Source organism: Nothoprocta perdicaria, unplaced genomic scaffold, assembly GCF_003342845.1.
Source record: "Nothoprocta perdicaria isolate Ctin4 unplaced genomic scaffold, notPer1 scaffold_114, whole genome shotgun sequence".
Taxonomy (NCBI): Eukaryota; Metazoa; Chordata; class Aves; order Tinamiformes; family Tinamidae; genus Nothoprocta; species Nothoprocta perdicaria.
The window spans coordinates 2,160,977-2,186,610 of NW_020454250.1; the positions used below are offsets into that span (position 1 = coordinate 2,160,977).

Here is a 25,634-nt window from a genome sequence, read left to right on the forward strand (position 1 = left end):
CCCAGAGGCCGAGTGCTGGATGGACTTCCAAAAAGGCCAGAATTAAGGGCCAAGAAGTGTGCAGCTATGCAGGTAGAGAGTGACAAAGGCACCAAGCTGTCACTCCTTCATTAGCAGCATCAGAGGTAGCACGAGAAGGCACCAGGCACAGAGCTGCTTGCTGAACAGATCCAGGGATGGTCTCACCTTCAAGCATTTGCTGTGCCCAGCAGCAGGATGAGACAGCATCTGGTTTGGGAGAAATGTCCCTGACTGCAGGTTGAAAGTGGATTTAAAGGCTCACACTGCTGGCTAGCTATTTGCTGTTTGCCCTCCCTAAGCTGCCCTTGGCACAGGGCTGTACAATCCACCCCAAGATAAGGTGCAGACAAATCTTCATGAATGTGGATTCAAAGAAGTTAGGTCAGAACTATGATTTTCTTCTACCCTGTAACAGAAGTGGATATTTAAAGAACTTACATTGCTCACTGCTAAATCTGCCTGGAGCTGAAATGAAGCATGAGTCATTTTTTTTTTAAGTAGTTTCAGTAGGTGATATAATGAATAACTTGTTTCCTTGGATACGTGAATGGACTTTTGGCAGGTAAGAGATCTGCTTCTTGTAAAAGAGCAAGCAGGTCTGGCTCACTTGGAGATGCTTTCTCATGTAGATGTTACAGCAGAAGACAGACAGCCTTTAGCTTACCTTAGTGCAGAATAGAACCTTCCCACCTGTGGGAAGAAATCCATCTAATGGCATTGCAAGCTCTAGTACAGCATGAGTTGTGATATTAATAATAGCAGCAGTAATATCTTCACCAGATGTGGAAGTAAATTTGAACTAATGGAACTCACTTCTAGCACGTTGTGCAGGCAACACCAAGACTGACCAAGTGGCCAGTGATGGTGCAAAGATGGCAAGAATCCCTTGGTAAGCTAAATTCCTTAAAAAAAAAATGCATTTTAATACCAGACATATGCAAAGTCACAGGTCTGCACATCACTGATATACACCCTCATAGGAAAAATCTGTCATGTAAAGCTCTAACTCTGAAGGATTAAGGATGGAAGCATAAGAGAATTTCACATGAGAATAAAGGGCTATTCTGCAGCACAAATTGGTAATGAGAAAACTGGCTAATGAAGAGCACAAAAGTAAAAACAGGCAGGTGCAATCTCTACCACAGATTGCTGAGGCTAATACTAGATAACTGTAAACATAACTAGCATTGATCTGCATTTTGAAAACAATGCAGAAATTTTAAGATGGAGGAACAAAAATGATTAGAGATCGAGGACAGGCACTACAATTGGAGACCTAGAAAATTCACCAATAAAATCCACGGAAAGATAGTACGAAGTGCTTAAACTTCGACTTTTTGATCTAGGATAGAGCATAGTAATGAAAAAAGTGGCAAGAAGCTAAGGCTGACAAATTCAAAATAGCTATAAGGAATGCAGTCCGCAAGCAGTTTTTACTAAAAGCCCATTCATATAGGAAGAGCAGACAGAACACAGAGCTCCTCCAGACTCCAGACAGTGCCCGCGTCTGGTCTGTGATGCTGGCTCTCTAGGTTGCTACTGAGATTTCTTGACGTGACTAAATTAATCTTCTGTTTTGGAGAAGGGTACAGCTGAAGAAAAGGAGTTCAGAGCAGCTACACACAGTACAGTCTACAGTCTGGTGCCTGATCCTTTTTAACAAAACACGTAGGAGGCTGAAACACAGAAGCATGGCAAGGAATTGGACCATCTCCCCATCTTCATTACCTCATAAGTTTTCTAATCGTTTGACTTACTCACATTCAACATGTTAGTATGTTTAGTGCAGGTATTCTCTATCAGCTAATACTCCTGAGACTGGACATTTCTTCATATGGGTGCAACAGTTCGTTATCTAAGTAAGTAATTAAAGGTCACAGAATGTGGGAGCTATTGAGCTAGTCATACGTATGGTTTGGTGGCAGCCAGGGATTCATGGAGTTGGGATTTTGGAGTTAAACTGTCTAAATTCTGTAGAAATCCCACTGGAAGTGCTAAAGTCTTTTTTTGGAGCTAGTTTCTTTTTTTTTTCCATGAATTCATGAATAATAAACAGACTCTCAGGTACATTATACAATAATCTGCACCTTGAATCAAGACATACTGATGTTTTTTGCATTTCAAGCAGAGTGTTTTATGTATCTATTATTTCAGACTATACACTTTTATAATTTACCTTTATTTGGGGGGAATATGAACAGAATCTCAGTCTTTAAAAGCAATCAACAAGAAGTGCCTGATTCGTGACTGCTGTCATGAAAATAATAGAACTAGGCTTATCCTTGAATAAAATTTTACTGAGAGAGAGGACAGCCTCCAGCAACTTGGCTAGAAAGCTCACAATGTGATAAGGAATCTGATGCTGTCAGGAAGAATTAGGCATATGCTGAGAAGACCTAACAGATTCAGCCTCTTAATCAGAGGACTTAATCAGAGGACTGCTTAGTTTTTGCATCTTGATTAAGTTAGGTATGAGATAGCTGTTGCCTAGAAGGTCACATTGCCATGACTAACAAGCCCTTGATTTAAGACACGAAGAAAGTCTAAATGATATTTGGAGATGAACCATAGCCAAGAACTAAGGTGTGCATGGCTGTTCCTTATTGCCACTCTGTTTAATGATTCTACTGAAGGCAATCTTTATATTGAGCTGTGCTTATTTTTTTTCTGAAAAGGGAAAAAAAAAAAAAAAGGAGTAAATTATACTATGAATAATTCATGTTTTTCAAAGGAAAAAAAAGAATAGACATTCTAACTTACCTCGACGATTAACAGGGTCCTTAGCTACATATGCAACATAGTCAGTTGTATCCTGTCAAAAAATTAATATATCTATAGTGAATGAAAAAAGATGTTTGCACTGATCATTGGAAAATATCATAGTCCACAGCATACATGTTCTTCTGGGTAGGATCTCAATATCATATGTCTATCACTACGGTTATCTACTGCTTAGAAACCTGCAACTTCTCATTTACTGTAAAAGAAAAAAAAGGTTTATTAGTTTGGGTATGGATCCCAGAATGTGAATCTATTCCAGCATAATTTGTAAATCTCTTCCACTGCCTTGAAAATCCATTTAAGAAATTTAATAGGATATGGATCAGGCCTCATTCAGAGAGTAGAATTTTCAAGTTGTTTTAAAAAAAACATACCCAGAGATTTTGGTTCAGAATATAAAGTAATTGACTGATTGTCTGGCAGAGACAGCAGGATTAACAGCCATGCTCCTCTGAAATGAGGAAGAATTGGTTTTATTTATGTGTGACAAGCAGGTGTGTTTGCTTGGCACACAGGTGCCATGAGCCACGTCTCTGCTTGGCTGTGAGAGGTACCCTCTCCAAGACACTCTCCCTATCCCAAGGGCTGCTCCCATTCCCACAGGCTTTCCTGAAAACACAGGCATCACATGATGAGCTCATGGGCTCTCTGGTGATTTCTTGCTCCCATTCCTTTGCACAACCAAGGCAGACTTGTATCATCCTGCAGATGAAAAGGTAAGGCCAGTGCTCTTGGGAAATGTCAGGTTTACTGGGAGAAGTGGAAAATGCCAGGTAGACTTGATTCAACTAGAAAGTTGGTCAGATCCATGATTTCCTGACATGCCTGGATAGTTGTGTCTATCTAAAGTTAGCTTAGACAAGCAAAAGATGCACTGCATTTGGCAATGCAAATCTACGCAAATTATTTCCAATGAACTGGTCTAAGACCAATGAACGTAATACCTCATGATCTGATACCACAACATCTATCAATTTTGAATTTAAAGACAGATTTCCTTTAACTTACCCTTCTCTAACACAAGAGCACATGTGCTACTACCAAAACAAACCCCTGTGCTACATACACAGCTCCCTTCCTAAGGAGACTGTAATGGAAAGGATGAAGCACATTTATGTTTCTGATGACAAGTGTATAATGTACTATTAAAAGGCATGCAGACATAGCAATAATGAGATTAGTGAAGGAAGGAAAGGAAGGAAACGAAGGAAAGGAAGGAAGGGAGGAAGGGAAGGGAGGGAATGGAGGGAGGGAGTGAGGAAGGAAGGCAGGAAGGCAGGCAGGCAGGAAGGAAGGAAGGAAGGAAGGAAGGAAGGAAGGAAGGAAGGAAGGAAGGAAAGAAGGAAGGAAGGAAGGAAGGAAGGAAGGAAGGAAGGAAGGAAGGAAGGAAGGAAGGAAGGAAGGAAGTCTTGTTTAGCAGCCTGGAAACTGCCAATTGAAATGATCATGGATGAAAAATGTTTGGTGTATCATAAGGGAGGCTGGAGAGTAAATTAGAGCAAATCCAAACACTGTCTTGGAAGTAAACTAAAAACAATTCTGAAATGGCACAAAAAAGGTTTTGAAAGAGCCATTTTAAGCTTGCATGTAGTGACAAAGCCTGAAACTATCTGACTCATTGCAGCAGGGAATATTGTAGAAATATATGTGGTACTCAAGCTGTTCTCCAAGACTGGGAACGCTTCTCCGGTGGATATATTTTGAATGATGAAGGTAATTAATGCTTAGGGAGTGGGAGGAAAGTTGCAAAGCTAATTGCTGGCACCAGTGTGTGGCAGATACTCAGAGAATTAAAAATTGGATGTGGAGAGGAACTAGGAGAGTCTAGCTTCCAGATAAAACAGGCCTCAAAATGCAATGTAAGGGAAGTCTCCCACAGTAAAATTTGGGAACTGATCCGACTTCTCATACGGCCTCAGAAGGCCTTTCTCCTTCCACTTTAAACTTGAAATAAGGGAATGAGCTGGAGATCATCTATAGAATAAACAGGGACATTTTCGGAGATGAATTTTGTGACAGCAGTCCTCCACTAAGTGGAAATGACTTCGGGTTGATGGAAGTCATGTCTGCATAGTCCTCAGATGGGTTAATGAAGGTGCAATTTAAATCACGTCCCTTGCACTCTCTTCTTTCCTGCACATTAGGGAAAAAGGAACCACCTGCTTTTTGAAAAAGCTTTTTTTGATTTAAGTTGTGCCAGATACAAGCCCGCAGAGACAAGCCTGCAGGGTGTCATTAGATACTCACACCTACCCTCTCCACCCCTGGGATGAGATCACCCTGCAGTGGTCTTTTTGGGAATGCTGCTTTATAGTTTCACTGTCTCTTTTTATCAGCTCCTTTCCACGACGCAGTTTGATTTCTCTGATAGTCACTGACTCATTAGCATGATTTTTCTCTCTCTAAAACATTTGGGAGAGCATATTTACTCCAAATCCAATTGCTACTGCTACTGCCGCTGCTCCTCTTCCATGGTAAATCACTCCATCAGTGGGCAGCGTGCTATGGTGATTCCAGGACTCAGCATTTGGGATGGCAGATGGGGAGTGAAGAATCTTCTTACGGAGGCAGGGAACTGTGCTAATCACTCCTCTGCCCACTTCAGGAATTGTTCATTTACAGCATCCTGTGGCAATCTGTTGTATTTTGAAGCTGCTGCTGATCCATTTTTTCTTCCCCAAATTATTATCATGTGTTGTCTTTCTTTTTCCGTTCTAGACCTTCACTGACTTCAGCAGAGTTATCCCAGGACTGAACTTTGCCCTTATGTTTACTGAGGGTAGTAAAATGAAGGGAGAAGTTGCCAAAGGTCTTCAACGCAGTGGAATTAAGCTGAGAGAAATAACTCGCAGGGCAGGCTAGAATTGCTGTATTTGTATTACATGACTGATTAATGACAGATAATTATATGACTGATGAAAATGCAGATTCATTCAATTAAGCTAGGATTTAAAAGCTATCAATGCTCTAGGGTATGAGGTGAGCATTGTCCATATTTTTAAATTCTTCCATTTCTTCAAGGGTGAGAAAGGACTTTTGAAGGCCAGTCAATATGATTTTAGGTAGATTACTCATAAAAATATACAAGTCAAGGTCTGCCCTTTGCTGTGCATGAAACAAACATGTAGGTGTATCTGAAAGCTTGGCAAAATCAGAAATAAAAATCCGGGTTTCTTCCGAAAGCTGGTCTTCATGTGGGTTATGAATGCACCCGAAGGCAGTACTTAGTACATTGTGCTCAATGCGCAGTTAAAGATTAAAAGAAAAAAAAATACATACGTTGCTATAAAAATAACTGCAAAAGGTCTATTATTGCAAATAGGACAAAAAGAAAAACAGCTGAGATGAAAATTCACCTGAAATCTATCTGACATTGCTCTGAAAAACAGAGCTGCTTATCACTTATTATATGAATGCTCACAGACCTTCCATACTTTTCATTTCAGTCATTCAAGGAGGAGGATTTATGACTGCTTGTCAGTGGTTTCCTCAAGAAGAGCTTGATGGCAACAGTCAAGAAGAATTTATGAAACAAGAAGCAGAAACTATTGTGGCTATATTTTCCTTTCAGTAAGCTATGCAATAAATTTTGGCAAACAGTCGTCATAAAGCCGTATCTATTAGGGAAAGCTTTGAAGAAATGCTTACCGGATCACCTCCAGATGCAAAGGAAATAGACTGCATATGGTGATTTGCTATGATCTGTGTGATCAAAAAAAAAAAAAAAAAAAAAGAACAAGTTAGTAGGTTTTCTCATACAGTTTACCCTTTTGGTTTCTTTTTTTTTGGTTTGTGTGGGGGGTGGAAATTCAAAACGAAGATCAAAATAACTCCTACATTTCACCAACAAGGAGTGTAAAGAGTAGCATGATAATATAAACAAACTTAAGGATGAAAGTTTTTAATCTACTGTTCCTTGAAACCTATCAGGAGATTGTTAAATGTACTCAGAGCTCCAGTAAATCATACAGCTCTGTCATATAGGTATCTTTGGAGAAATTTTAATCTGCTAGGGCTCACTTTCTTTATTACAGCTAGTGATGAATGGAGGAAAGGGTCCTATTCATCAGAACACTTTTCTGCTGATGCCACCTGGGTGGAATCAATGAAATTGTGCCAACCTGCACACCCTACCATTGCTTCCAGCACCTACTGTGCCATTTTATGCTTGAGATGTTAAACATAAACATGTTTGCAATATACAAACAGAACTTTGAATCTAGCTGCAAATCTAGGATTACAGTCGCAATCTCAGGCACACCCTAGGGCATTTGAAATGCCAAAATTCAATTTGCTTATGTAGAGTTTTAACCAACACACTATTTCTCTGAAAAGAGAAAATTTGTCAGGAATCTCTAATACAAGGAGAATAGCTGTAATGTATTCCTATTTTGAGACTTAACTTACAAACTCTTTTAATAATAAAATCATGCAACAAATGAGAATGAAAAGGTCATTCTAAAGAAAAGTTTGCTTCATCGTTTAAGTCATAGGAATGATACTAAGTAATTCACTTACTATAGGAGAGGGTCCTTAATTAGAAATCTAGACTATGTGACACTAATCATTTGGATCATAATTGTTTCTTTTGAAGAAGATAATGTATACCATAGGAAACCTAGTTTAGGGAAAGAAAAAAACATTATAAAAAATATTCTCTAGTCTCTTTTCCCATTCTGCATCTTAAAGTCCTGAAATATCCACTTTTTTCCTCGAAGATAAAAAAAAGTCTTACATGAATTTCTCTGGCTTTTGCCATCTCATGCAGTTAGAAAAAAAATAGAGAATAAGCTTTCATATAAAGTTCCTTATTAATGCTCCTTCTTATCTCACAACAGCCTCAGAAGACACAGCTAATTTTTAAATGCTCAGCAGAGGACCATTATTCCCTTACTCCTCAATGGGGATTTCCCTCGCATGTTTTTTTCTTATAAAGAATATGTGATCTTAACGTCAAAAATGAATCGTGTAGATTTCTATTTAGCAGAATTAAAAAAATGAAATTATTTCAGATTGTTTTAAAAATCAATTTTCCAAATGTTAAGGAAACCAAAAGATTTTTTTAAACTATCAGTTCAAGTCAAGCAATTTTTTTAATGCAACCCCAGAGCCAGGGGTACACACACTAAAAGCCTCTGTTCATCCATCCCTACCAAGGTCCCAAAGCTTCTGTGAAGTGCAGTGTCGCTCCCAGTGCCCAAGGAACAACAGCCCAGTGTTGCCCCTTCTTCCACCTCTACTAGGAACAAGTGGATATTGCAGAAGTCCAGGCTGTCTTTCCTGAGCGGGCCTTGAAGGACAGAGCTGCTGGGACCTTGTGCCTTAGCAGTTCAGAGAGTAAGCAAATGTTTGGCAGGAAAAAGAAAGAGGGGAGATCAGGGCTAGCCTGGGGATCTTTGAGGAACAAGATGTTCCCCAGTCCTCCAGCATACAGATGCAGTCTATCTCAGAACGAACAATGTGAGAGAAACACTCTCTTGTATTTCAGTTCACTGGAAATTACTTCACCTCTCCCTGAGAAAAGCCAAAGCATTTATGGGAAAATCCTTCCCTGGAATAAATCAGTTTTAACTCCATTTCCAGATGAAGAACAAGGCCACTTTCAGGGTTTGGTGCTTCTTTAATAGATCTTTTTGCCATCTAGCTCCTGTGCTGCTGGCTGGGGGCAAGTGTCCTCACAAAAAACCCTACTGTGCGGATGCCTTAGCAAACACCCCCACACCATTACACCAGCCATACTGCTGCTCGCACAGTCTCTGTGCTTTCCCTGCAGAAGATTACAACATTTTCTAAATGAGAACAAAAATGAAGAAAAAACACATCAGTAGAAACATCATTATAAACAGCAAGCTTTTAAATATGTCATGTGTAGTCTTTCGTATCCTTTCATCCTGAGGCTTCTGAGGACAGCAGGATTTTTTTGTCTTTCATCCTTCCCTCCTTTTCTTTTTTTTTTCCCCTCACTAGCTGTATCTGGGCAGAAAGTTGCGTGCCTTAACGCAGCATGTAGCTCACAGCAAATAGCACAGCAGTGACTACGCAAGTCTGCCTGCTCTCTCTTTATATATACCCTGAGCAAGGATTTTTTTTTACTCTCATCTCATACATCATTCACAATCCACTGCAGTGATTCCCCAAAGTCGGTATGTACCTTCAGCACAAAGAAGAAGAAGGAGAAAAGGGCTGTTTGAGAACGGCTGCCTTGTATTTCTAAAATACAGGGCATTTCACTGCACTGAAAAATCCCTGTGGCTGTATTTTTAGCAGCACCCTAGGAACAGATTGCCCTTTAAGACTCTAAAGGGAAAGAATGAACGACAAATTGGGGATACTCATTCATTTCTTCAGTCACCTACTCCATCCTTAGCCCTATGAAAGTTTGCAATTGCAGTCAAACAAAAGCTCCTGTCCTCAGAAAATGCCATTTTATATTGTAGGTCTGTTTACAGAAAAACAGAGTTACTTGAAACATAGACAAAAGAAAATAATTCATCTACGCTATTTTGAATACTTAAACAGTGGTGACTCCTACTACATTTCATAATCTCTTTTCATTCACTCTATAAATGTTATTCAGGAATAGTATTTTGAGCAACTGAGTGTTTTGGCAGGCAGAATGTAACTGTTCAACAGGCTATTCATCAAAAGCTTTACTAACTACTATGGCAGTTCAACTCACCTGTTTTGTGTCAGGTGTCATTAGATTTAAGCTGGTGGTGGAGATATTCAGCATTATGCTCATTCCTGCGAACTGAAGATTGCTCTTTCCCAAGATGCTGGAAAGAACTTTACTTGGAGGCTGTGAAGGGGAAAAGAAAAAGCACATTTTTTGTTCTCTATATATTTGGGATGAACATCTATGCTATGCAGAGTTATCTGAATTACTATAGGCTCCTATAAAGTTGCTGACTTTCCAAAGATCATTTCACTGGAACTGCTGTATCTTTTTTGGATATCATTCTTTCTAAAAAATAATAGTCACAATAATAAAGATAATGAATAAACAGGTATGCATGGCCTCATTGGCCTCAGTAGGTATGATCTGAATGAAATAACAAGTGTTAAATTCATGGGAGACAAACAAGTAGACCAAGATAAATGTCTTAAGTCAGTATATTAAAACTAGATGTTCTTACCCTGGAAAAAAACAATTCAGACCCTGAGGAAAAAAAAAACGGTTGCTTTCTCTGCATTTATCGACTGCTCTATCCCCTCTCCACATGGAAAGTGGGACTCCTGTGAAGGGGATATTGATGGGACAGTCACAAATAGTTAATCACAGTGTCACTATACTTGTCGCCTTCTCAGCAGTCAGTATTAGCAAATATCTGCGTATGTGGGTCCCCCACGCAGCTAATGATCACTCCTAATTGGGAGTAAGTACAAAGTGTGGGAAGACAGAGGGGTTGCAATAAGACTTACAACTTTGCAGGCCTTTCATCAAATTTGCATTGGCGACAAGCTGCCCATAGCCTTAGAAAGATTTGTCACTACTAAAAGGCTGGACACATATGTGCCACTCTACACCTTCCAGCTCACATAGATGCAGCTCCAGCTTCTTTTCTTTCTGTTTATTAAAAATACACTACTTGAATACTTCTTGTACGTAGGTGTAGAAATGCAATATCTGTTCTGTACTAATGCTAAACATACATCCAGAGCTAGTATATTCCTTAACTTCTCTTTAATGCAAGCCCTTCTCAACAATGCTGTTTCTCTAGAGCTCTTCCTTAATCCACCTCGGCTCTGCACTCCTGCCTGAGGATCTCCTCTCCCCAGTGCAAGAAACAAGCTGTGCAAAACTACCCCAGAGAAGAACATTTCACTTTAACCACATTCGTAAGGAAACCCAGAGAGTGATGAAAGTGCAAAAGCCACCTGTCTTTAAGATTTAGCTGTAATCCTGTTGCTAGGCAAAATTTCTCGGCAAACAGTAGGCTTGTTATGAGAAGCCCCAGACAAGAATGCACCCAAGGACATAATTTTCACTGCTGTTGCTAGTACATCATGAGAGAGGACGGGCAAAACAGCAGCTGCTGCTGGTACATCATGAGAGACTATGGAAAAAAACAGCAAACATCGGCTAACGACGAAGATAAGGACCATGGTATCTTCAAGGATCCTGCTCAGACTGGGCAATGGGGCCAAAATAGGGCTCCCTGAGACAAAATGAGACCATCTATGGAAGTGGGTTAACAGAGTTCATCATCAGAAGGACTCTGAAAGATGAGCACCAGTGGCCTCAGAATGAGTGCCAGGGGCCACCAAAGGGACAGAGGGTGCACACGTGTGAGGGTGGGGTATGTTGTAATTAGTTCCAGGATACAGAATGAATATGTATGATCATTCTGGGAAATTTTATGCATATGTAGATAACAGAAAAATATAAGCTTTGCTTAATGCAACTTACAGCATGCACGATAGGAGGAGCTATCCCCCACGTATCCAGTACCGCAAAAAAGAGAATAACTACTTCTTAATGCTACATTGGTGTTAGGTTTATTCCCAGTTTCAGCAACAGGATTATTTTAAAAACAGCATCCCTTTTCTGCAACAGATAATCAGTCCTGCTTATGAAAACAGTAATACAGCAAGGTGCCTCTTTAGGCACTTGGGACTCTCTTTTAACCTACTTTTACAGTCATGCCTTGCATCATTTTTGCATTTCAAGGAAAATAAAAATTTCACCTTTACTGTCAGATTTAAAAAGCAAAACCAAGCAAAGAACCTAAAAATGCCATGGGGTATATCTGCAGGGAGGTGGACTCCCTGTAATTTCTGAGAAGGTTTCCATTATGCTATAACATATATGTTGCTCCATCACCTTATTCAGCCGGGGGCCAGGTGCACAAACCCGGTGACTGTCTCACCTTTTGTCCTAGGATCCTGCCTAAATAGCCAGGCAGGTAGGAAAGCAAGCAGGCATTTTCCTTTACCTACTTTCTTTCTGCATCCAACAGCCATTAACAACACAGCAGCTACAATTAATTGCATTCTACATGCTCCCCTTAGACTTGCTGCAAACCAACTCCTGGCATTGCCTTGTGGAAATGCGGGCAGCCAAAGATGGCTATGGGAGAAGAAAATGAGCCTAAAGTGGCCAAGGCAAGGTGGGAGTTATGGGCATAGCTGGAGTATCTTCTGAACGGCTGGCAGCACATGCTTATGAAAATAGCATCAGAAATCACCTGGTTTCACCTGAGAATCACCTGGTACCTTCTCTCTGTTTCCAGAAACCAGCAGCTCAGGAGCTTCCTAAAGTGTTTAATAATCATCAAGAGTAGGGCTATCCACCATGCTCTGAATGAATCACTTGCAAAGCTATTTATATTTTTGGCTTCTACAAAAGCTTCCAGAAGCATTTTTCACAATTTACTCATGCACTGTAAGAAGAAGTATCCCCTTTAGATGGTTTTGAGCCTTTTACCAACAGCCTACACAGGCAAGCAGGGATTTTCTGCAGGAGGCAACATAAAGGCAAGACACAAACATTTCCTAAATATACTCAAAGTTCTAGTCACCTATAAAAGAAGATCCTGACCAAAAGGGTGACAGGCTACATACAGTGGATGAAAACAGCCTATACTTCAAAAGATTAATGATCTGCAATTCTCAAAGCTACTTTTAAACTCACCTGCCTGCTGTGCCCAGTCTCCTCTGTGTTGAACTAAGAAAATATGGTCAACTGCACTAAAAGAAAAATACCTTTCGTTTCTTGAAGGCTCCTTTGGCACCAGGTACAGCTTCACAAACACGACTGATTGCTTCCCTGAAGAGAAAGAAAAAAAAAAAAAAACCCTTTATAGCAAGAAGATGTGTGGCTTTCTCCATTTTACTGCTGAAATACGTTGGAGGAGAGCGGCTCCAGACAAGTTTGTATTCAGGGTTGAGAACAAGGAGTGGGTCATTTAGCTCTCTCCTCACCACTAACAGGCTTCATTCACATTTAGATTACCTCAGCCTAACACAGAAGACAGTTAATGGTCAATGTTAGTGTAAGGAACACACTGTGAGATGACAACATCCAAAAGAACTTCTCTAACTGTAAATTAGAGTATTTATTTTTAATATCTTCTTCCCACTCTCATTTTTGTATCTACAAAATGACAGATGATAGATTTTCTATTTAAAAAATGAGAGAGGAAAAATGTATTAAATTCATGGGGAATCTGATAGTAAGCGATATTTTCAAGAAACATTCCTCTAGACCTTTTTAGTAATATTAAAAAGAGTGTACTTTTTTTCCTATTTACTGTACACTTGCATAGCCAGAGCAAAGTCTCCTGCCATGACATAATACTAGAACCCTAAAATCATCCTGATAGAAAGAAATGTGATACATTTGACAAATGTTTTGAAACAAAACCGTTAAAAGGTTATATATTTGTTCACTGTGATCCATTCCCATGACATCTGTGACATACATATCTGTGACATATATTTGCCTTTGTATTTGCCTTTGTGGCCATAATTTTACATGGTTAAGAAAATGAATGCCATTAACATTTTCTTTTAGTTTTCCAATATTGCTTCACTCTTCCTGTTATGCTAATAGCCCAAGTGAAGAAATGCACATTGAAAATGAATTTGAATTAGGAAAATAGCTACATATGGCCAAAATTTCCAACCATTCAAAACTACAAACAAATCTTTTACATCATTTCAGGATGTAAAAATAGATTAAACAAGTAGCTAAGCTGATCACTAGTTAAAAATTGCTACAGTGCATGCACAGACATTCTTGTCACAATTAGCAACACTGCTGTAATAGATCTGTTTCATTAACTGATACTGTAAGACAGAATGGCTCCATAGGGATCGGTAAGGGTAACTACAAACTATTGTTTACCTGTTATAAATATTGATTGAGAATGCAAACCATTAACGCTATATTAGCAAGCAAGGAACATGTACTTTATGAAAATAAAAAACAAACAAAAAATAGAATATAAGATGATGAACTCCAAGCTGAAGAGCTGTCAAAATAATCCAAACCTTGAAATGACACCTTGCTAGAAATAAGAAAATGACTTAAATTTAATGCTATGAGAGGGATAGTATTTTATCTACCTTCTAGGTGAATACATGGGATTATCAAAGGAGTCAGGAAGAAGAGGTCGTATGTACTAGGAATAATACACAGTGGCTCAACAAATGACGTGACAGAGTTATCAGTAGTCACAACATAATTAAGCTTTAGGTGCTTTTAAACTAGGGCCCCATCCCTGTTCAAATCACCACAATGCCCCTTTGAATTCAAGCAAGTGTCTAGTAAAAGTAGTTACTGGAGTTTCTTGCACAGAGGTTTAGAATAGTTTGGTTTAAAGAAGTCCTGATGAATCTTAGACAAATAATAGGGCAAACAACACACCTACTTATCAATATGATAACTGGACAAGATATTCAGCTCTTCATGCTCTGTGTCTCCTCCTCTCATGCCTTTACCTCTGTTCCCACCAGCGCTCTGCTTCATATATTATGATGACCTCCAAGTTTTGCCTCTCACAAGAAGTGACATGGATTTCAGGGACATGACATTTGACAGACATATTTGCTTGCAATTTCCTTTTTCTTCCTACTTGCCTCCATCATTTTCTACTTGCAACTGCAAGTCAAATTTTCTGGTTTTCCTGACAAATAGAGCTTAAGAGCTTGCTGTACTTCTGGTGCATGGCTGGTGCTTGCAATGTTCTTCTTTTCGCTCCTACGCCTTCTGTCTGTAGGATTCTCCTGATTACCAGAATTACAAAGCTTGTTAGACCAATCTTATTCAAGGATATTGCTGAACAAAACAGTCATCTGAGGCCAGGACAGTAAAGGTGCTGCCACAAGAGGCTGAATCCCATCACCAGGTTAGCAAGGCACCTTGATTGCCGTTGCAGAATCACACAATGGTGAGGTTGGAAGGCATCTCTGGAGATCACCTAGTCCAAACACCTGCACAAGCACAGTCACCCAGAGCATGTTGCATACGGTTGGGTTTAGAAGATCTCCAGAGAAGTCGACTCCACAACTCCACATTACTGTAAACCCATCTCCAAAGAGCAAGGTGAGCAGAAAGCAATTCACAGCCACATGACCTTGTGCTCAGTACTAAGTGCAAAGCACAGATTTTCTAGTTCTGGGTGTCCATGGCAGTAAACACCACAATTTAAGCCAACTCAGCGCTCAAGAAGTGTGCACAAGCACTGAAAATGGAAGAAAGACCTGAAAAAGGTGATGACTCATTGCTACTCATATAAGGCACTTACACTGGACAATTGCTTTGTTTCTGGGAATTCTGAGTAATAAATGTACTCAGACAACTTCTGGCAAAAATGCCAGCAACTTTAGAAAAGATATTTTGAAAGCAAGACTGTCCATGCAAGATGAGAGTAATCTGCCAAGCCCAGAGATGGCTTTCTCAGCAGCAATCCCTCACGTACCTGCAATAAAAAGTGCAGTACTTTCTCCAACTAGGAGTTACGGAGTCTTACAGAAGGATCTGATGAATATGGGAATAAAAATGTCAGCTGGATATCCTGTCATATGCACTTTTCTGGGGGAAGGTTCCTGAATTTCCATGTTAAGAATATTCCAGACCAACTTTGGCAGAGGGTTTTGCACATAGTCTGGTGATAGGGAGAAAACATCCTAAAGCTTATTTCTAGTTTGCATTGCTAGGCAGGACAGAGATGACATTTCCTTTTGCAGCAAGACAAATTTGCACATGCTTATGCAGCATAAATACCTGAACATCAAAATCAGACCCAGAAATAGCTACTAGGTCAAGTTGTGCAATTGTGCAAGCAAATGCTGGCACGTGTCTAAGAAATCAATGCAAAAACAGAAATTTTGGACATACTTGCATGGCTAAACAGTTGCATGGACTTTGGAAAAGTTGAATGTCTCTACATTTTCTTCCTTTTCAATAAGGAAGCTATTTGACATAGATGCCTGCCACACTTTCCTATGCTATGTGCCATTTCATTGGCTAGGCAGTGATCTCAGAGAAATACCGGTGTAAAGTTATCTTGATCTCTTGTAAAATTAGCTACTGTGCAGTCTGCAGCAGGGACCACATGCTGAGTTCCAAATCTGTCCAAGAGTATTTTCTGCTTTGCAGATGGTCATGATGTGGAGTCATTTTCTTGGCACAAAACACATTGTATATTTGAATATAGATTTCAGCATTCAAATGTATCCAGTGAAGAGTTATCAAAATGCATTTTCCCAAGCAGACCTGTTCTGCTTTAAAGTGCCTTGACATCTCTGTGAAACAAAAGAAGAGGCACTTTAGATTGGCATTTTGTTCTATTAAAAAGGCTAATGTTCTGATACTTTTCATAACTTCCTTATATTTTATTCTGGATGTGGTATAAAGTAGCCCACTCAAGAAGCTGAAATCTGTTCATTTAAGAAACACCGTCACATGAAAATACTCCCTCTTCTTGTAGTTTCAGTGAGTTTTTGGCTGTGATTGGGTTTTGTTGTTGACGTTTTTTAATTAAAACCATTTAATTGATTAAGAAAACAGAAATCTGGAACTAATCTATCAAGGCAATTACAGATACATATGAATTGCACAGAACTTTATCAACATGTTTGGAAAAAGAATAGCTATCTCTGACATTAAGACTAGGAACCATGACAAGCTGTTGCTCGGAAATGTTTTGTATGACCACACCAAAAAACATCAACATTCTTTTCTTCACATGTTTTAGTATCTTACAGTTCCCAAGTTTACCTTTGCCAACTTCAAAGGTAGGGGCGTCATAGCTAGATAACAAAAATGTTCACAAAATAGACATGAAAAGATAGATTTTATTAATGAATGACATATCCAGAAGAATTGTACAGAATGTCTTTGGTAGTTATTTGAAAGAATTAAACTCTTGCCATTTTTAACAGTTCATAACTGTATACGGCATTTATATTTTTTGAAGAGAAACAAAGTCTACACTGAAATTAAAAAAAAAAAAACTTGGTTCTGAAAAAAAAAAAGAGACTAAAAGACCTTTTTATAAAATCATTTAATAAGTGAAATATCAATTGTTCATTTACATAGCAGGTAAGACAAATATGCACTTTTTGAGGAAGGAAAGGAGACATTCACAGACTCAGAGGACCAGGGTAACATACTGCTATTTACAAAACTTTAGACACCATCAGGCGAATCGACAATGGCTGGAAGAGAGGCTAAAAAAGGAGCTAATGAAAATATATCAGCAAATGAGGAAAGAAAGGGCAGAAGGGTGGCTATGAGAAGTAATTAGTGCCTCTAATTTAACCTGGAGGCCTGCAGGTGGACCACTGAGAAGGTGCTGGAGAGACCTCATGATGCCACTTTTTCATGGCAGACTCCCAGAACTGGAGTCTGTCCTGCTGTATGTGTGATGGGAAGCAGGGAAGAAAAGGCTTGCGGAACAAGGCAACCTTGGCAGATGTGTCAAACAAGCTATTGTTGATTTGTGGAGCAAGTAGAAGACAGTTCCTTCTGTCCCTCCTCAAAGGTCCTCATTTTGTTTCTTTTTATATGCAGAATATCTATTTAAAAAAAAAAAAAAAAAAAAAAAAGCTAACCAATTTCCTTTTTGGTGTATTTAATAGCCTTTACACAATAGTAAAGCTATCTTTGGCAACTGTTAGATAGAAGGAGTATTTTTCCACTAGTGATTCTAGCAAGGGCAACTTAGTTATCTTAACTCTCGTAAGTCTTCACTGCAGGTCTTGCATTAAAATGCTAACAGAAGTCAATATACTCAAGAAGCATCTTTAGCTTTCACTGCAAAAGCAACTTTTCAGCTATTGGTATGCTTAATGAGAGTTCTGTTCCCACTTTGCATAAATAATGCAACTTTAGGTGATATTTGAGGCAATTTGAGTTCAGTCTGTAACTTCTTTCCTTATGCAAAAGTTGAGAAATTCTGTTTTATTCATCACCAGAGGGACCTATCTGCTCTTGGCAGTTTCTTTTAACATGGTCAAAATCATGTTCTGATTTCAGAGAGGTGGGCAGAAACTGTGCATCTAAGAATACACCTTATTTAGATATGCAGCCATTTACTTTATGTACACAGTTTTGCACTTGGCAAAGCTGGAGCAAACACACCAATTTTTTTCTCAGCTATGGCAAATGTGCATGGTCAAACATGCATACAACTTTCTCCACTGAAGAGAACACAGTTTTATCCACATGATTAGCCATTACTTAGGCTCTGAAAATCACAGTTCAAAGCTAAGCATATTTTTCAAAGAGAAAAGCTCTTAAAATACTATTTGCAGCTTTTGTGAAGATAAATGGAAAGCTGAATGTGAACCTACAAAAATCTTCCTCATGCACTACCCTGCATCTGTGAAAAATAACATCACTGATGCCAACAAACTAAATAAAAAGGTATTTGGTGGTCTGGATCTGTTAAATGGATCTCTATTCCTTTAATCTCTTCTAGGGGTCTTTGGGAGTTCTGCATTCTAGTTGTTTAGTCAAGTAGTGGTCAGGGAAATGGACAGAGAGATATACAAGCTAAATCAGGATCATAGCCTCCAAACTGGGTCCAGCCTGAGGTCATTCAGTATAATATTCTCTCTCTGAAAATACCACATAATAGCTATTTCAGAGGAAAACATGGGAAAACTCGTAGAAGGTAACATTCAAAAGGCATTGTCCAAGGAATATTTTTCTCTAACTCCTAAAGGCCTTCAAAGTATGACTTTGGGGACAAGTATTTCTAATACTTTTAAACCTTTTTTTATTAGAGGATTAAAGCTCTAACACTGACCTTTCATATTGCCCTGTAAGATATATGGCATTTTTGCCATATGGATTTACAAGCCTTCTTTGCCAAGGACTGTAGACTGACAACAAACTGTCTGGTGTGATTAAATATACTGCCCAAAAGTCAAACAAATTGCCTGGGTTCCTATCTGTAATCAAAGTCTCTAGGTCCAATCAGCAGAAGAATTTCAAAGCATCTCTGCTGCCAAGGAGCAAGGCAATTGTTGACCATGTGTTAAGATTTGTGTTTAAAACACATTAAGACCCCTGTTCTTCAAACCTTCTGCTTCTGTAGAGCTACATGAATTCATCAGGTTTCTGAAAACCCAGGGCAGGGCTATGCCCATATCTGCTTCAGTGACTATTTGGCTTTCAAATCTTCTTTTTCCCTGTCCCCTGAGAGACTCTCTGCTCTCTCACAAAGGCAAGTGGAATGTAGCAGCTCAGTTAATTATTCTCATTCAGGCATTGCATTACCATATATTAGTCAAATTAATCCAAATACTAGTTAACAGTTTTCCTATTAATAATACATTGAAAATGAAAGATTTAAATGTTAAGCACACAAAAGTCTGTTTATTCTAACCCATTTCTGTGCCACTGAGTCAGACCTAAACAAGCAAACATACGTTATTCCCTGGTAGTACCAGTCACATTTTGCCATTGCCCCACTAAATGCTGTAGGACTTAAAAGCTTGACCTATCCACTTTTTTGAATCCCCTTCCCTGGAAGCAACAGCCAGCACTCCTTGCTTGCCTGAAGAAACTGTGCAAAACGAAAGCAGATTCTTGCTCAGTGCAGCCTGCATTTGTGTGTTCTGCACTCCTCAAGCACCAACGGTCAGGTGTCCCCAAGTCATGTAGCAGAAAGAAGAGCTGAACCACACTCACCTTCCAGGACAGTGTATATATTATGGAAGAGGTTGAGCAAATGTATGGAATTCATTGCAGATAACATATGTTACCTGTCTTCCTAACTCAAAGCAAGCCATTCTTCACTCCCACTGTTCTCCTTCCTCACTGATGCTCCTTGAAAGTGAATTTCTGCAAAGAATACAGATATGGCTGAAGGAAATGCTATAATAAATTAATTTAATTCATGCTGGTTTTAGTGGTGGACTTGAACCCAGCTCTGGGATTTGCACTATCTATCTCCCCTCCAAAGACGGTGGGACAATGGTACAAAAGAAAAGGGGTTGATTTCCCACTTTTATTAAAGATAGGTTCAGTCCCCAAATTGGGAAAGGAATCTCACTTCAAATTGTTCATCCCAACAAAGTTCTGGAGAAGAATTAGGAACATGGCTTGGATTCTGGCCCATCACTGAAATGAAGTAGTTCAGCCCTTGGATCTACTTGTTATTAACACAGCATGCAATATAATGCTTTGCTTTGCATGGGGAGGTACAGCTTTCTGGAGTTGCATGCAGCAAACTAGTATTGCATTCAATGAAAGAACAACAGAGAACATGCAGCCTTGCAGTCCAGACACTGCTGTATGACATGCAACATTATTCTAGTTCACTGCAGTGTATAGCCATACTCAGGCATGCAACACATTGGTGAAGACTCATCATGCTATACAGATTCCTCAACAAGCATACAAACATACTAGATAAGCTGCAAGCATTGTATATCTTGAAAAAATATTTTACCTGATATTTTTTTCTTCTGTGAAAAAGTCCGAGGGCCCAAATGGCCCGGCCACACAGCCTTAGGAGTGGCCTCTTTCTGTGACGATAATGGCAGTTTTCAGATGAGCTTATCAATATTTGCTAGCTGCAGTTAGCTCAGGAGCCTGGCCTGCTAGTCTTCCCGCTCCTCCTCTATGTTGAAAACAAAACTCTTCCATACATCTTGCTGCCCAAACAAGTTGTCTTGATCCAAAGATAACAAGATTATACTTGTGATCCAAAAATTTGTCAGTGAATAATTAATGATGCAACATGTGGACTCACCTGGCTTTTATTTATCATTATTCATAACTGCTCACCCTTGGCTTGTACATTTACTTATTTGCTCACAGATTCACATGACATGACATTCATTACAATAAGAATAATATGTACAATACCACTGATAACCACAAACCCAGATCTCCTATTTTTTCTGTAGTTAAATAATCCTATAACTTAAATATACTTTGATAAAGGAAAAATATTCTTGTAAATTAGCCATATCTGTTCATTTTTGATCAAATCACACCCCAAATTAGAGTAACAATACCTTTTCGTTAGGCACCAACAAGGTTGTTGAGTACGACAAGTGAAAGTGCTTGCACATTCCTTTCATCCAAAGATAAATTTCTTGTTAGAAGCTTTAATATTTAAGCTTATAAAAAGTGGAAAGGTAAAAAAAAACAAGTCATATGTGAGGTACAGCAGCATTAAATGGCATAGATTGAGAGTATCTGTGATTTTTAGATGACTGTAACAAGAAAGGAAAGATCCCTGACCAGATTGTTTACACTGAGGCTTCATTCAAGTTCCTGGAGTTGAACTCACAGTTTTCCACTTGTCAGACTGGTAAATGCATACATTTTCCTAACGTATTAATTATAATGTCTGGCACTTTCAAAACCATTCAGGAGTCAGGGCAATTTTTCTCACTAAAGTCTCTACATAAGAATTCAAGTATGTGTCAAGCACTAAGCATGCCTATTAGGAAGAGCTATATCCCAACTTCCATGATGAATCAGATAACTTGGTGTCTCTTTCTTAAGTGGAAAGTTCTTCACGATACTTAGCTAATAGTGCATAATACCAGAATTAATGTTGGCCCAAGATGTATCAGTCTCTTCTTCTGTGCCTGGCTGTGTAAAGGTAGTCCTAGTAAAAATGTCACTGGCCTAAGCAAGAGTGACAGTTATATTCAAATTACAAAGCTATGGGTGGGTCTGCCTAGTTGTCTGCTTCTCCAGTTATTAGAAACAGTACAATCAAATCTAAACAGCTCCAGATACAAACTTTTACTGCAGCTTTTATCCATGGATCCAGATTCTTCAGCGTGGACAGTCACAGCTCAGGTTTCTAGACCTGCAGACTTGACTCTCAGTTGCACTTGATCTTGAGCAGCCAGGTTATAAGGACATATATTTTTCTTACTAGTAGTGGGCTGCAGCAGTGGAAATTCCTTACCCAGCAGGTCTGCTTTTAAAGGACACAGAGACCCAATTTATCTAATCAGAAAAACTGATAAAGAGGGTTTAGCATGGATATAGACAAACAGTGAAACCATTATCACCCTCAAGTAAACGTAACTCTTAAGATACTTTTGCTTTATATATAACCGAAGGGTTGAATGGACTAGCTGGTGCCAGGAGTCTTCTTGTGAGGGAACTGGTGTCGTAATATGAGACCATCAGCTTTATTAATTTTGTACATACCTCACGGCTTATGTTATGCTTCTTAATGCATATGAGCAAACTTCAAACATGCATTTCTAGAGACAGATGAATTAATGAATAATAATTAAGATATCAGCCGCTGATTGAAAATTCACCTCAAACTTCAAAACTGACTAACTTCAGAAGAGTTTTAGATGAACAACCACATGATCAAAATGAGAAGCATTCATAATTATTCATAATTGTTCATAACTATTTTATGATAAACAAAATCATTCATAAACATTTCATGATAAACAGAAAATTGCAAATACAAAGTTATCAGCAAACAGGAAAATATGGCTTCCTCTTTGAAAAAGAAGGAAGCCATATCTTGTGTTCTAGATGCAGTCAAAGGAAGATGAGCCCCAAAAATATCAAGGATGTAGTCAAATATAAATTCAACAGAAAAAAAAATCCAAGTCTATTTCACAGTAAAAGCCAAAAAGTGTCTATGTACTGAAAGAACTTTAAGACACTTTTGTTAGTACAGACCATATTGCTTTAGATCAGCTAATATGGTAAAGTATTAATAGTACAGTTCTGCTTTTAAGCTAATTAAGGAAAAAAAAAAAAAAGCTATCCCAGTGAAGTGAAGGCATACAATGAAAGAGACTGTGAAAAAAAAAAAACAAAGCAAGAATTGGTACAGAATACACAACTAGCAATTACCAAAGTTGTTTTGTAAGCCAGTGTCATTTAACTTCTAAATGCTAAAAACAGATGTGCCACCTGCATTGGAACCACAAGTTTGCCTAGACATGAAATCATTTTTAAAGGTCACTGTTACAAATACCACATACATGCATGCTAAGTTCAAAATAGCACAGTAGGAAAATTTTCAAATATTTTTCCTCCATAGTCTAGACTATCTAAAAGGAAAATCCAAAATCCTATCATTTATCTTTGTACTTTTGTACATCACAGAACCATTCTGACAAAATAATAATTAACGGTTTGTGAGGATTCGTAGGGTCCAATTCAAACCTGATGTGGCAAATATAATTCAAATTCAATGCAAAGGAACACACATGAAACAATTCTGCCCAGAGACCATAAGAATGTTATCTAAATCTAGCAACAATTATTCTCACTTAATACTATAAATAATTAGCTCTATCATTGGTATTGCAATGGTTCACGATAGTCCACAAGCAAATAGAAGAGGTGAAGTTCACTGCCTCTGAAATTCAGAAGGCAAGTATTACATCTATCTTATACTTGTTCCTTCAAAAGGTATTGTTTCAATACTTTGCTGTCAGAATTTGACAATGAAAATTTGAAATTGTCTCCAATTGTTAGAAAATGTCAACACCACAGTCCTCTAAAACCAATGAGTAATGCCTGCAAAACACTATTTGCTGTAATTCTCACAAAGTATCTTTTAGAAATAAAATGATTAATAAATACTTCATAAGAGAACACAGTATTTATGTGCAGCTTTTAGAACAGTACAATGATACGTATCTCTACTAATATCAGGTGAAAGATTTACCTGTAAAGACAAAATGAAAAGTAGACAAGGTATCAGCAAACTATTTACTCTATGTTTTGCCATTTTCCTGGCTTCCCTTTGGAGACCCAGTTCAGAAGTTACTTGAAAGGGTGTTTGTTCAAAAGGTAAGTAACAAACCTTACCTTGTAATCTGTGTTCTAGTATTGAAGTCAAGTGATCTCATTGAGCGTAAGACTTCTATACATCCCAAGTACTGCAGGGAAAAACAAACAGTTATAAACATTACTATAGTTTTTGTGGAGTTCTAGGAGGAAATACAGTAATCATTAAAAGGCATTTCATGGTCTTTGTTTTTACATCTGATTTATCCTAAGTGTGAGCCAAATTTCTATCATTATGTTCTTGTATGTCACAGATTTGCTTCATAAACATTTTACTTCATTAAGTCTCAAGTTTGCTTCAACATATATTTTGATGTCTAATCTAATCACTGCAATACACCTAAAACATAATGATGGGTAGATATGCTTGTTAGTTTTAACCTATCTCAATTGATCCATTTTAGACATAAAGTTACTCAAAATAAAACTAAAATCAATGTAAAATGAAGTGTGGTAAAGCAAATCCATCTAGCACGGATTAATTAAAAATGTTATATAAGAGGGTTTAGTGCAGGAAAGGTAAATCATGGCAGGGAAAGCTGAACAGAATAGCAGCAATCCAAAAATTTGGTTCTCCTTAAAGATACTGAGAGATACTTAGGGACTGATGTAATATCTTCATTAATGACACTAGTATATAGATACAGAAAGATATTAATCAAATATGTCAACAACACAGGCTGGGAGATGGCTTCGACAGAGTCATTCAAGACAGGAATGACATAACAGGTTGATCAATGTTAGGAAAAGTCTCAGAAAGTCGTTTCTGATCTACATTCCAGTGAGAATGAGAGAAAATATGTTAAGATATATATAAATCCATCATCGGATTACGAAAAACTCAGGTGCATTTTATGCATCTAGCCTCCAAAAGCAGGCATGGTTCACATGTGAGAAAGTCTACACACTGCAACTGATCTCATTTTGGATAGTGGCTAGTACCATAATTTATCCTTTGTATAAACCAACTCATGGTTGGCCTATCCCATGACGGAAGCTTTCTACACATATTAAGTATTCAATTTCTCACTTGATTTTTGGAAGTTAGGTGGAATAGATGTTAGTCTGATAATGGGCCTAATGCTGTACCAGCAATGTATCTGTACACTACCAGTGTAGTATTTATTTGTAGCATAGTTTAATCTATACTGTAAAACTGTAAAAGTTTGAGTGAGGCCATTTTTTGTTTCTTTTTGTTTTTTTTAACAGTGTTTTGATTAGGGAATTATTGCACTGCCAGCTATCCTAGCTAAATTTCAACAATGTTTTTTATAAAGAAACTTATCTATCGCAGGCTGTTCACAAGTTGAGGGAGTTTCTTGTTTGTTTTCATGTGTATATTATTATTTGATTTATTCCTATCAAATACCATCAAGTCTTTAGAACATTGAATAAAATAAACCGAAGACTGAGTGACTCATATTAGTTAAATCCCTCAGATTTGGATTATAGTTCTGGGAGTTCTGGGAAGGATTTTAGATTCATTTCTTTTATTTTTAGAACTCCTTGCATCTTCATTTTTTTTTCAAAGTTCCCAAAATTAACATGGAACATTCTGTATGTAGAGATCTTGGCTCAAGAAACTCTCAAGCTAAGGGTCATAACCTCAACCTCTTTAGATAAACATCTCTCTCCTACTGGTGCAAACTATGTACTTAGAAACCCTTGTATCTTGGTAAAAATAGATTCCTTTCTTACACATACTTATTCTCACTGAGTACTTAAAGCATTATCTCAGTTTTTAAGAGTCTGAAGAGGTGATTTGATTTTCTTGAAGTTCATTAAACATCAGTTGAAGCAATGAGCTGAACTCAGTGAAGCTTTGCCAATATACAGCAATGGAAAATATTTTATTATACCATTTGCATCACTTTGTTTTAGTTCTATGATCTTTTAATTAATAAATTTTCTCAAATATGTATTTCCTTTCAGATGTTTTCATAATTACTTCTGCTCTAAATTGATATAATTATTCAAATGTTGATTCTTACGGAAATATTTGGTTTGGATATGTTTACTTCTTCAACCTGTTCACTTAGACCACTTAAAAATTCTTGGATTATACTTGTTCCCT

The 25,634-nt window shown here is 38.2% G+C and overlaps 1 protein-coding gene across 2 annotated transcripts in view; it reads right to left on the reverse strand.

Annotated features, from left to right (window-relative positions):
- SHC3 (SHC adaptor protein 3) overlaps positions 1-25,634 on the reverse strand; it is a 55,727-nt gene that overhangs the window by 11,225 nt on the left and 18,868 nt on the right. For both annotated transcript variants that reach the window (XM_026053223.1, XM_026053231.1), the window contains exons 2-6: positions 23,582-23,652; positions 12,508-12,571; positions 9,482-9,601; positions 6,451-6,504; positions 2,782-2,833 (exon numbers count right to left, since the gene is read on the reverse strand). In XM_026053223.1, coding sequence (XP_025909008.1) covers positions 2,782-2,833; positions 6,451-6,504; positions 9,482-9,601; positions 12,508-12,571; positions 23,582-23,652 — 361 coding nt within the window. The remainder of the gene's footprint in view (positions 1-2,781; positions 2,834-6,450; positions 6,505-9,481; positions 9,602-12,507; positions 12,572-23,581; positions 23,653-25,634) is intronic.